A 13,340-nucleotide genomic window follows, 5' to 3' on the forward strand; every position below is an offset into this window, starting at 1 on the left:
TAACAATAAAAAATTCTCTTATAATTCTCTAGGATTAGCAACCTACAACTACAACACAATATAAACAATAACATATATAACTTAAAGATTCACATAGTAAGTGGTGATGTCATGACAGAGCTTACCAAATATTAAATATATTTTCTTCACTATGAGTGTACAGTAAAGTCTCCGCCTTCCCGCGATCATTTGAAGTACATGAACCACATATAAAACCACAATTGTAAGCATGAATCTTAGTGAGTTTCCCCAAATACCACATACAACACGTATACCAGAAAACATAGCTGTAACGGGTCCGTCACAACCCTAGGTCAATATCAACCCTGAGCCCGCATTGAATCCAAGTCCGGATCGACTCTATCGGGTCCATATGAACCTAGGGTCCATATCAACCCCAAGTATGTATTGAATCCAAGACCATATCGGCTCTATTGGGTCTGCATCAACCTACATGCAAATAACATACAAAAATACAACAAGAGTCACGAAGACATCATGCATAAAATGACACCTAGTGTCCTACACTATAGTGAGAAGACCGACCTTGCAGACAATAGCTAAAAACCACAGCTCTCGCACAATGTAGACCGGTAATATGAAACAACTAGTCAGCAATAAGGAAGTACTCTCTCAGTCTACACCTTAAAAACCATTAAGTTGACCAAAAGTGAACTATGGTCAAAAAGTCAACAGTAAACGTCAACCTCACTAGGAATTTCCATAAATGTGTTAATATAACACTTGTGGCTGTATGTGCAAGTGACCTAGAGAAATTTCAATGTCCCTATGTGATAAGGGCCTCATGGATAAGCACTTAAAGATCATTCTAAATTGAAAAATGGTTGAGCAACATACTTGTGTTAGGAATTTTCGTAGTGAAAATCATATGGATCCCACATGGAGAGCTAGGAAGTTTTTGAAGGAGATGGTTAGGAAACCAAATATGAAGTGTAAGGAAATGCAAGCTATTATTCAAAGAAAATTCCAATGCAAGGTTTCATGGTCAAAATGTTATAGAGCAAAGTGTAGGGAAATTTCTTTAATAGATGGAAAGCTGAGTGATCACTATGAAAAAGTATGAGATTATGTACATGAATTGATCAGGTCTAATCTAGGGAGTATAATTCAAATATCGTAACTGTAAACCCTGATAAGACTACTAATGTATACATGTTTTAAGGCTATCGAAGAAGGATGGAAAGTTGGTTGTCGTACAGTTATTGGTCTTGATGGAAGTTTTTTAAAGGAACAGTGTAAAAGTGAAATGCTAACTGCCATAGGGAGGGATGGAAATAACCATTTGTATCCCATAACTTGGGCTGTAGTTGAAATTGAGAACAAGCCCAACTGAAAGTGGTTTTTGGAACTATTACATAATAACCTGAAATTACAAGGAGGCTTGGACTTGTGTATTATTTCTGATCAACACAAGGTAATGTCTTTAATTACCGCAAATTGTTATTTCATTTATACATGTATCAGCTAGTTACTAATAAAAGGGGTTAATATAATTGATAGGGTATTATGGAAGCTGAAAAGGTTGCATTACCACATGTGGAGCACAAACAATATGAAACACATGTGTATGCAAATTTTAGAAAGGTCTTTAGTGTTATAGAGTTGAAGAATATGTTTTGGACGGTTTGCTGTAACGTCCCGAAAATCACAACAAATATTTTCATTTTTAGTTATATAAAAACATACCTTTCAAAAGAGCACACAAAATTATAAGTATCATAATACAATTATCCCAAATTCGGAGTATCAAAAATATGCAGAAATCATGAAAAGCTGTCGAGGTGAGTGTACAATTAAGCCTTCGCCTTCCCATGATCATCAGAAGTAACTAAAACACATTGAAAGCCACAACTGTAAGCACGAATCTTAGTGAGGTTCCCGAAATACCACATAGAACATGTATACCACAAAACATAATTATAACAGGTTCGTAACAACCCCGATTCTGTATCAACCCCGAGTTCGCATTGATTTCGAGTCCGGATCGACCTCATAGAAAACAGTTAAACATCACAACTCTCGCACAGTACATACCGATACTATGAAACACCTAGCTAGTAATAAGGAAGCTGTCTCTTAGTCTTCACCCTAAAACCCTTAGGTTGACCAAAAGTCAATGATCAAGGTCATTTAACAAAGTTAACCTCAGTAGATCTTCATGTCGTGGCCACCTACAGGTCACATCATGGGTACTCCATGAAAAAACAGTTGGGCTATCCCCCAATCATGTCATGACAACCTGAATGCCACGTCGTGAGAACCAGGTTCCTACAACTTAATAGATTCAACCCTTAATTTGTTAAGACAATCATTCTACCTTCTCGGAAACCTTTCGTAGAGCATAATATATCACAAAGATCGATGATTTTAGTTATGCATGTCCAATGCAAGTCTATAGCTCAAACATAGGTCAAAATGGGAAGAAAAAGCATAAAAATCTCATGCATGGAGTCCAATCCACCATCAAACTTTGAATATGAGACTTATGTTTATCAAAGGACCTCAATGATCCACAAAGTTGGTCATTTTAAGGATTCCATGCATTCAACTCAACCCATACATTGAGAAATTTTGGTAAAACCTAGATCTAGCATGCTTAAATGAGAAAGGAAAGAACTTGAGGACTTACTAGGGTACAGAAAAAACACAAGATGGCGAGGAGGAGGCTTGATTTCTGAAACAATGCAAGAAAGGAACCTTCTTCTTCGACAAGGAGCTAAAAACAACCAAAAGAGCTCTCAAGATCAACAACGGAGGCTAGATTTGTTAAGGAAAAGAGGGGGTTATGGAGGCTGGGTCTTGCTAAGATTTCTTAATAAAAAATATTTATTATCTATGTAGCTAGGAAAAAAATATATAAATGACTATGTCTCTGTACCGACTGAACCAATGACTATTCATGATTCCATAATTGAATCAATTCCATACTGGTTCCAAATTAGAGGAATGTTATGGTAAAACTTCGTTTAAAACGATGTGGTAGAAAGCAACGTGCGACTTGAAGGACACGATCCGGTGTGGATTTTTATTCTTACATCCACCATTTTCTTTTATATAGGAATGAAGGTGCTCTTGGCTCGTGTGTGCAAACTATAGCCCCTCACTTTCCTCAAATAGGGCGTAAAACACGTAATTAGGGTTAAACCCTAGGCGACCTTCACGTTATGACTACCTACTCGTCACGTGGTGACCCGCAAAGATGGATATGCATTTCTGCATCGATGGTCATGTCGTGAGGCTTCCTTCCTCTTGATGTGATCATATTAAAATCTATGGTTTTACATTTTTAATTGAACCAAAAGAATAAATGAATCGTTTACTCGAATTAGGTGTTACAAATCTCCCCCACTAGAACTAGATTTTTCCCTCGAAATTCGCATATAAAAATAGGTCTAGGTAGTGATCGTGTATCTCTGCCTCGGGCTTCCAAGTCCAGTATGAGCCCTTCTGTATCCACCACTGCACCTTAACCACATGTACTACCTTGTTGCGTAAGGCCTTCGTCTTCTTATCAAGAATCACCACTGGTTGCTCAATATCATTCAGACGATCATTAACCTGAATATCATCTACGGGAACCACCACAGACTCATCGATCACACATTCCCTCAACTAGGACACATCAAAAGTGTTGTGGATCGAAATGAGCTCCTCAGGGTGGATGTAAACGGTAGGCTACCCTGCCCACCCTAGCCATAACTCAGAACAGATCGATAAACCTAGGGCCCAACTTCCCCCCCCCCCCTTTTGTAGCGATTAATGCCCTTCCAAGAGGATACCTTCAGAAGTACCGTATCCCCAACCTAAAACTCCAACTCTAAACAGGGTCAGCCCGTGTAGCTCTTTTTCCGGCTTTGGGTCATCAGAAATATATGTCTAACCTGTTGGATAAGCTCGGTCGTCTTGAGTACCACCTCCATACTCCCCCTGACTCTCTGCCCAACCTCTCTCCAACAGACCGAGCTCTGACACATCCTCCCATAAAGAAGGTTGTAGGGAGGCACGCCAATTCTGGAATGATAGTTGTTGTTATACAAAAACTCGTCCAACGGAAGGTAGGAGTCCTAGCTTCAACCAAAATCAATAATGCAATCCCTCAATATATCCTCGGGATTTTAATCGTCCTCTTGCTCTGGTCATCAGTGTGTGGATGGTACGTAGTACTGAAGTGTAGTCTAGTACCTAGTTCCTCATGGAACTTCTTCCAAAACCTAGAAGTAAACAGAACATCCCGATCCGAGACAATAGATACAGGCACCCTGTGACGGGGCACTACCTACCGAATATAAGTGTTAGCCAAATTGTTGATCGACAAGCTCTCCCGAATAGCAAGGGAATGGGCACTCTTGGTCAGACGATCCATAATAACCCAAATAACATCAATTCCCTTGGCCATCCACGGTAACTTTGTGATAAAATCCATTGTGATCTGGTCCCATTTCCATACGGGGACCTTTAGAGGTTGTAACTTGTCGTGTGGTGTCTGATGCTCATCCTTGAGTGTCCTACTTGTCAATCACCTCTCGACAAACCATGCTATATCCTGCTTCATGCAGAGCCACCAATAGCTGAGCCTTAGGTGTAGATACGTCTTGGTGGCTCCAGGATGAATCCAAAACCTAGACTTATATGCCTCCTCTAATACCGTCTAACGGACACCCCCGGAAACCGAAATCCAAACCCGCGCGCTTTGGGTCAAAAATCATCGACTATCTGTAAAGAATCTATCAATCTGGCCTTTGATCTTTTCCTATTTCCAGTTTTCCTTCTTGAATCCCTCTGCCTGAGCCTCTCTAATCATATCCAAAAGTGGTGAAATAATGGTCATCCTCAAACATAGGTCTCAAATAGGAGTATCATCCGTCGTTCTGCTCAAAGAATCGGCCACCACATTAGCCTTCCCCAGGTGGTATAAGATCTTGTAGTCATAATCCTTAATCACATCAAGCCACCTGCACTGCCTCATATTCAAATTCGGTTGATCCAGGAAGTATCTCAGGCTCTTGTGATCCATGTGGATAGTACAGTGGACCCAATATAGATAATGACACCAAATCTTGAGGGTGAAAACCATATCCCCTAACTCCAGATCGTGAGTAGGATAATTCGCTTCATGAGGTTTCAGCTGCCTCGAAGCATAGGCTATTACCTGACCCCTCCGCATCAAGACGTCACCCACGCTTAAAACAGATGTGTCACAATATAACACAAAATCATCAACTCCCTCATGGAGTTCTAGAACCGGTGCCTTACATAGTCTCTTTCGTAGGGTCTCAAAATCCATACGCTGCTCAAGCCCCCAGCGAAAAGTGACATCCTTCCTTGTCAACCTAGTAACAGGAACTGCAATATTGGGTAAGTCACGAATGAACCTCCTGCAATACTTGGCCAACCCAAGAAAACTTCGTATCTCTGATGGGGAGCTAAGAACCTACCACTAAATCAATGCCTCAATCTTGGCCGAATCGACCAAAATATCATCATGATTGACGAGGTTGCCTAGAAACTGAACCTCACACAACCATAACTCACACTTGGAGAACTTGGCGTACACTATATCCATCCGTAGAACCCCGAGAATATCGCAAATGTGCTCCTCATGTTGTTTCTTGCTCATAGAACAGACCAAGATGTCATCAATAAAACAATCACAAAGCGATACAACATCAGCCTGCACACCCGGTTCATGAGGTCCATGAATGATGCGGCTGCGTTGGCAAGATTAAAAAGCATCACCATAAACTCGTAGTGACCACAACGAGTACACAAAATTTTCTTCTCAATGTCATCCTCTCTAACCGTCATCTGGTGGTAGCCTGACCTTTAATCGATCTTGGAGAACCAAGATTCTCCCTGCAACTGGTCAAAAATATCATCAATCCTCGAAAGTGTATAATGGTTTTTCACCGTTAACTTGCTCAACTCTCAGTCTTTAATGCATATCCGATGCAAACCAACCTTCTTCTTGACAAAAAGGATCAGTGCTCCTAAAGGTGAGCTACTAGGGTAGATATATCCATTGCCTAACAACTCCTGGAGGTGTGAGGACAACTCCTGCATCCCAAGTGGTGCACGATGATATGGTGCCTTAGAAATCGGGGCAGCACTAGGGATCCGATCGATCCTATACTCCACCTGTCTTTTAGGGGGCACACTTGGAAAATCATCTAAAAAAACATAAGGAAACTCCCTCACCACAGGAACATCAGACAATGTATTTTTCTCGTCCACTCGTGTGGAAAATACATATGCAAGGTAACTCAAGCACCCATGCTAAAGTTACTGCCCAACCCTGGTGACCAAACAGAAGGCGGAACCAACCTTAGTGCCCTCCTCAAAGATGGCCAGCTCTCCCCCACTAGGGGTACAAACTACAACTAGCTGACGATCACAGTCGATCAATGCTCTAAAAGGATCGGTGCTCCCAAAGGTGAGCTACTAGGGTAGATATATCCATTACCTAACAACTCTTGGAGGTGTGAGGACAACTCATGTATCCCAAGTGGTGCAAGGCGATATGGTGCCTTAGAAATCGGGGCAGCACTAGGGATCCGGTCGATCCTTAACTCCACCTGCCTTTTAGCGGCACACCTAGAAAATCATCTAAAAAACATAAGGAAACTCCCTCACCACATGAACATCAGACAATGTATTTTTCTCGTCCACTCGTGTGGAAAATACATATGCAAGGTAACTCAAGCACCCTTGCTAAAGATACTGCCCAACCCTAGTGACCAAACAGAAGATGGAACCAACCTTAGTCCCCTCCTCAAAGATGGCCAACTCTCCCCCACTAGGGGTACAAACTACTACTAGCTGACGATCACAGTCGATCAATGCTCTAAAACGGCTCAACCAATCCATACACATGACCACACAAACATCTCTCATTGGAATACAAATAAGTTTGATCATAAATCCCACACCAAAAATCTCCAAAATATAGTCACAGTACACATCTGAGGCTGAAACTGGGCGATCATCGGCGATTGTAACACCCCATTTTTACCGTTACGTAGCATTCAATATAAACCATTGTTTATGAAATTCAAAGTACAAATATATTACTCTTTAGCCTAAGTAATCATCATAAACAATTAGGAAACATCGATACGATTTCCGTAGATATATAAAACGCTTAAATCTGACTTAGTACGAAGAAGTTATGCTTCTTCGAAGTTTCACGATTAAACCGAAACGGATCAACATTTCATAAAGAGTAAATTTTAGATAGATTTCTTATTAGCCTAAGAAATCTAAATGAAATTTGAGGTAGTTGTAGAACTGAGAGTGTGCATATAAAGAACGTCCAAATATGACGTCGTGAGAGGAAGTAATGATTTTTCGAAGTTTCAGTGCGGCAGTGTAGGTACATAACTCGAATCTTGGATTGATTGATTAAAATGCAAATAATCTAAATGAGAATTGAAGATCTCGCTGATATGATTCCTTCAATATAAAGACAGTAGGAAACGGAGTCCATATATAGGAGTTATGCTTTCTACAGCGATCTCTAAAAGCCTAAGCCTATCAAAAATATAATTTTTTGATAGAGTGAAATTCGCTCTTAGGATTTAAAGGAAAGTTGTAGATCTCGTCGAGAGTTTTCAAGGGATATATAGAACATCAAAAATAAGGTGGTGGCATTCGATATGATTTACCATGCTAACGGCTTGCTCCCAGATTATTTTGTTTTCAAGTATTTCATCAGGTTCTGTTGCACCAGCGATAAGTGTACTTTCTATGTCCGACGAGGAGGACATACCTTGGTCCCTGACGGGAGGACTCCCAAAAACTGGCAGGACAAATGGTTGTGGGTTAACCAAGGCTTGGTGGGTAGCGGTCGGTACCATGCGAATACCTTTGCTGACGTCACTCCTAAGTTGTTTCCTCATAATCAGGCCGTTGCCGATCTTTTGAAAAGTATCCAGGTCGCCCCTGAGGACTATTCCAAAGCGCTGCTTGCTGGTGTGGGGATGAGCCCCTCCTGGCAGTGACGAGGGAAGATGGCAGTCTTTTTCTCTATTGTTGATGGTAAGTGCTTCTATTATGCATTCTCGTTTCCTTCCCCCCCCCCTTTTTCTTGAAGGAGATTAACAAGTTAATAATTTATACTTGGTTGCATGCTTTTCTGGTGTATTGGTGTCTGTGTAGGTGTCGAGTCCCCGCTGTATATGGATGAGGTGTTGCGGAAGCGCTATCGGGGAAAACTGGAGCATTGGGAGACAGACTTGGTCGACAATCTCCCTTCTCCCCGTCATATCGACCAGCTTGCTTTAACCGCTGCTACTCCTTCCCCAGCCGTGACTAAAGGAACATCAGCGTCGGTCGAGGAAACTCGTTTGACCGCCCACCCTATCTCGACTGTCGCCCCTCCTATTGGTGCTTACTCTAGCTCCATTGAGGTGGTTGAAGATAGTAAGGATGGTATAATCTCAGACGTCTGTCGTGTGCAGGCCAAAAGGAAAGTCGTTTTGGCCATGAGTGAGGAAGTTACCGGTGCGCTTAACATTGTTAAGCGAGTTCAGTCGAGGCGCAACTTTACTCGTCTCCTGAATTCGATATCTTCGACGCCAAAAGGGATTGTTGTGATTCCTGATGATGATGTTCAACAGTCTGAGGGAAATCAGGGGGCGACTAAGCATCCTGAAGTTCTTATCCAACTTGTTCTTCAAACTCCTTCTGGTATTTCTCCTCCTAGGGGTTTTGGTGACACTGATCAGTGCCAAACCCCTCCCCGCGAGGGGGTCTCTAGGTATTTTCCTGGGTCCTGCACATTTGTTCCCGCTTGGAGTCTTAACAATGATTCTTGTCTATCTGTTCGTGCAAATGCGATGGAGTTCGCCCTCCATGCGTTTCCACATGCCGTTGTTTCTGATATGGAAGCCATGGGCAGCCCTGCCCTGTCGCACAACATGTCCTATGCTGTTGTACAAGCCATGTTGTACCTTGTTGCAGGTGCCTGTCAGATTCATTTACTTAACGAAATGGAGGGTGGTTTAAAGCGTGAGGGTGGTTTAAAGCGTCGAATTTCTAAGCTTGAGAGCGATGTCCAAAGTTTAGAACAGAAATACATGCTGCTTGTCGCTAAAAAGACCGCTGTAGAAGAGGTTCGATCTGCCCTGGAGAGCAAAGTGGATTCCCTAACCCAGATAAATGAGGGATTGATGATCCAGAATGAAAGTCTTGAGCGTGACCTTGATGATCGTGATAAGTTGGTTGCTACATTCTAGGCGGACGCCGAGGCTGCTCGGTGCGATCTGGATTGGTTGTTACGCGTAGGCATTGTCTGAATCGTGGACAAGTTGATTGAGCATCCGGAGTTCACCGGGGCCGTGAGTCTCATTCGCCACACTACTTTTGTTGCTGGGGAGGAGTCTGGTCGTAGCAACTTGAGATCTAAAATGAGTTCTGGTTCCCACGATCCGAGTGCTAGTGAGTCCCGGTTGGGCCCTGCTTTAAGTGTGAATGATGCCCTTCTCACTTTTGCAAGCATGGATCATGCGTCTCTGCTGGGTTTGGGAGACTTGGACATGCAGGGCGTTCAAGAACTTTGTGCTTTTGACGGTGCTGAGGAGACCCCTGAGGGTATGCTAACTGACGGTGACGGTGGCGAAGGCGCTGGTGGTAATATTGGTGTTAATTTTGGTGATAACGGTGGTGATAATGACAAGGACGTGGGTGGCGGTTCCAGCACTGATGCTGGTGATCCGGGATTGAGGGATGGTGCTAGTGGTGTTGATCTGCTGTCTCTTGAGGTACTCTATACCGTGTGCTGCCCCTCTGGGGTGTGAAAAAACTTTGAAGCTTTGTAACTTGTTGTTTTGTTGATGAATAGTTTGTTAATACCGGCCTCTCAGGCATTGCTTTTTTAATAGACCTTTATCTTATGAATGGCTTCTTTTGTATTTTGTTTTCCGCATAGTCTATTTAGTTTTGTGGGCGTCCCATGCATGTTACATCAATTATGGCTCTGAGCCGCATGGGTATGTTTGTTATTTCAATTGCATAAAAATTTTGAGTATTTAAACTTTTGTGGCCTGTTATGAGCCGTGAAAATACACTGAGTATTTGATACACTGAGTACTGCGGATAGAGCTTATCCCAATGCACTGAGCCTTTGGGCTTAATACGTTAATTATTATGGAAGGAACATTTGCTTTTAATACGCTGAGTATTTTAGAGTTAATACACTAAGTATTAAAAATAGGAAACTAAGTATTTTGGAGTTAATACACTAAGTATTATGGATAGGACTCCTGTTTTCAATACACTGAGTATTTTGAAGTAGGGGAGAAATGTTGCTCGACCCCACACTACATTGAATAGTTATAAATAAAAGATAAAGTTATCTGCCCAAGCACCCTGAGTCTTTGGCGTCGGTCGTTTTCTTTAAGTGATCAACTTGGGAGGTGTACTAAAATTAGAACTTCTTTAGATTTCTCACATTCCAGGTCCTCAGAATCTGTCTTCCTTCCATCGTTTCTAACGTATATGCACCACTGCGACTGGCCTCGACGACCCTATATGGTCCTTCCCAAACGGGGCCCAGCTTTCCCTGTGGTTGGGCCCGAATTGCTTCGTTGTGCCTTATCACATAGTCTCCCACTTTGAAAGCTTTTTCCTTGACCCTCTGGTTATAGTACTTTTCAACACTGTGTTTGTAAGCAGCTTGTGGGACGCTTGATTGTTCACGTCGCTCTTCGAGGAGGCCCAACCTTATTCTCAGGTCTTGGGAGTTGATTTTTTCTTTGGAGTGGGTTGCTCTTAGCGAGCCCACTGTCAGTTCCAATGGTAGCATTGCCACTGCACCGTATGTCAGGCTGAATGGAGTTTCTTGCATGCCCACTCTTGGTGTTGTCCTGTATGACCATAGTACAGTCGGTAGTTCTTCGGCCCAATTGTCCTTAGCTTTCCCAAGACGCTTCTTGATTCCATTTACGATCGTTCTGTTGGTCACCTCTGTCTAGCCGTTTGCCTGAGGGTGCGCTACCGATGTAAACCTCTACGTGATTCCTTTTTCGGTGCACCAATCTCTGAAGGGGCTCTCAGCAAACTACAGCCCATTGTCGCTGATGAGTATCTTGGGAATTCCAAATCTGGTCACGATGTTTTTCCACATGAATTTGATTACGTACCTCCCCCATATACATGCCAATGGTTCAGCCTCTATCCATTTTGTGAAGTAATCTACTGCGACGATCAGGTATTTTACCTTGCCTGGGGCTTCTGGGAACGGCCCCATGATGTCTATCCCCCATTGGTAAAATGGCCTTGGGTTGGATATGTTTGTCAGGGGAGCTTAGGGGTTCCCCTAGATTGGGGAATACGCATGGCATTCCACACACTTTTTTGTTAACTCCGCCGCGTCCTGATGTGTGGTTGACTAGTGAATGCCCATGCGGAGTACCTTTCTGCCAAAGCGCGCGCTCCTTCGTGTGCGCCTGCCTGACCAGCGTGTGCCTCCTGGAGTGCTTCTCTGCCTTTAGCCTCGTCTACACATTTTAGCCAAGGCGTCGTAAATCCCTTCCGATATAATTATCCATCCACGAGTGCATACGAGGGTGCTTTAACACATACTTTCCTGGCCTTTTCATGGCTGTCTGGTAAAATACCGTGCTGCAAATATTCGATCAGTGGGGTCATCCACGTGCGCCTGGACGCCGTCAAGGTGTTTACCTCTCGCTCGTCTATACTTCTTTCTTTGAGTACCTCCACTAGGACCTTTTTGGACAGATGGTCAAATCATGTCGACGCCAGTTTGCTTAGGGCATGTGCCCTTCTGTTCTCTCTTCTTGGTATTTGTTTGATGATAAACTCTTTGAAGGGCTTGAAAAGCCATTGTACTATCTTGACATACTTCTCCATCCTTTTATCTTTTGTTTCGAAGCTTCCGTTGATTTGGTTGGCGTCTAGTCTTGAATCTGTCAGGGCTACCACTGCTTCCGCCCCCATTTGTTTGGCCAACCGCAGGCCGTTGAGCAAGGCCTCGTATTCCACTTCATTATTGGAGGTATGGAAGTCAAAACAAAGGGAATATGTGACTTCCTCCCCCTCTGTTCTGGTTAGGATTAGGCCCGCTTCTGAGCCTTCCCTGCTAGATGCACCGTCCGTGTATAGAGTCCATCTCCGGCTGTCCTTTGGTGGTTTCCCTGTCGCTGGTATTCCTTCCTGGTTCATGTCTTCCCCTCCCAGGGGATTTCAAGTAGTAAATCTGCAAGTGCCTTCCATTTGATGCTCGTTCGTGGACGGTAGTTAATGTCGTGCTCGCCCAGTTCGATTGCCCACTTTGTGAGCCGTCCAGATGTCTCTGGCTTGAGCAGTATTTGCTTGATTGGATAGTTTGTTAATACTTTTATCTGGTGCGCTTGAAAGTAGCGTCTTAGGCGTCGTGCAGCATAAATAAGTGCAAGAACTAGTTTTTCGAGAGTGGGATAATTGAGCTCGGAGCCCTGCAATGCCCGACTAACGAAGTAGACCGGTTCCTGCCTTCCTTCCCTTTCCACAACCAAAACCGAGGAGATGGCTTCTGCTGAAGCTGAGAGGTACATTTGCAATGTCTCGCCTAGAATAGGACTAGCCAGTGTGGGCAATTTATGCAGGGCTTCTTTAATTTGCTGAAGTGCTGCCTCCGCTGCACCCGTCCATTGGAAGTTTTTTTTCTCGATACAACCCTTGAGTGTATGGAAGAGCGGCATAGCCTTCTCAACCGATTTTGATATGAAATGACTTAGAGCTGTTAGCTTTCCCTTTATGCATTGGCGTCTCTGAGGGTGCTTGGTTACGTGGTCTCCATGAACTCATCCACCATGACTGGGTTGGGCTGTATTCCTTGCGTAGTGACATAGTACCCCAGGAACTGCCCCTCTTTTTCTCCAAAGGTGCACTTGCTGGGATTTAGCTTCATCTTGACTTTCTCTAATGTCTTGAAGGTTTCCTCTACATCCTCTAGTACCTTTCCTTCATCTGGGCTTTTGATGACCATGTCATCAACGTATACTTCGATATTCCTTCCAATCTGTTTAGCAAATACGGAATCGATCAGTCACTGGTATCTTGCGCCTGTGTTTTTTAGTCCGAATGGCATCTTGGTGTAGCAAAAGGCTCAGTGGTCTATGTAGAAGGTTGTCTTCTCTTCGTCTTCCTTGCTCATCAGGATCTGATGGCACCCTTTGTACGCGTCCATGTAACATTTTAACTTGAATCCATACAGCGATTTGACCTTCTGATCGATTTCTGGGAGGGGATAACAATCTTTAGGAGACGCCTTATTCAGGTCAGAGTAGTCGACACACATACGCCACGAGCCGTCATGCTTC

General features: G+C 43.4%; 1 protein-coding gene across 1 annotated transcript; it reads right to left on the reverse strand.

Moving 5' to 3' along the window:
* Positions 1 to 11,766: 11,766 nt before the first annotated feature.
* Positions 11,767 to 12,201, reverse strand: LOC145113189 (uncharacterized). The gene has a single exon (XM_079049309.1). The coding sequence runs from the start codon at positions 12,199 to 12,201 to the stop codon at positions 11,767 to 11,769; it is 435 nt and encodes a 144-aa protein (XP_078905435.1).
* Between the last annotated feature and the right edge of the window lie 1,139 nt (positions 12,202 to 13,340).

This window comes from Lactuca virosa, chromosome 5 (genome assembly GCF_052849685.1).
Source record: "Lactuca virosa cultivar CGN04683 chromosome 5, Lactuca_virosa_CGN04683_v6, whole genome shotgun sequence".
In the NCBI taxonomy this organism is placed as follows: Eukaryota; Viridiplantae; Streptophyta; class Magnoliopsida; order Asterales; family Asteraceae; genus Lactuca; species Lactuca virosa.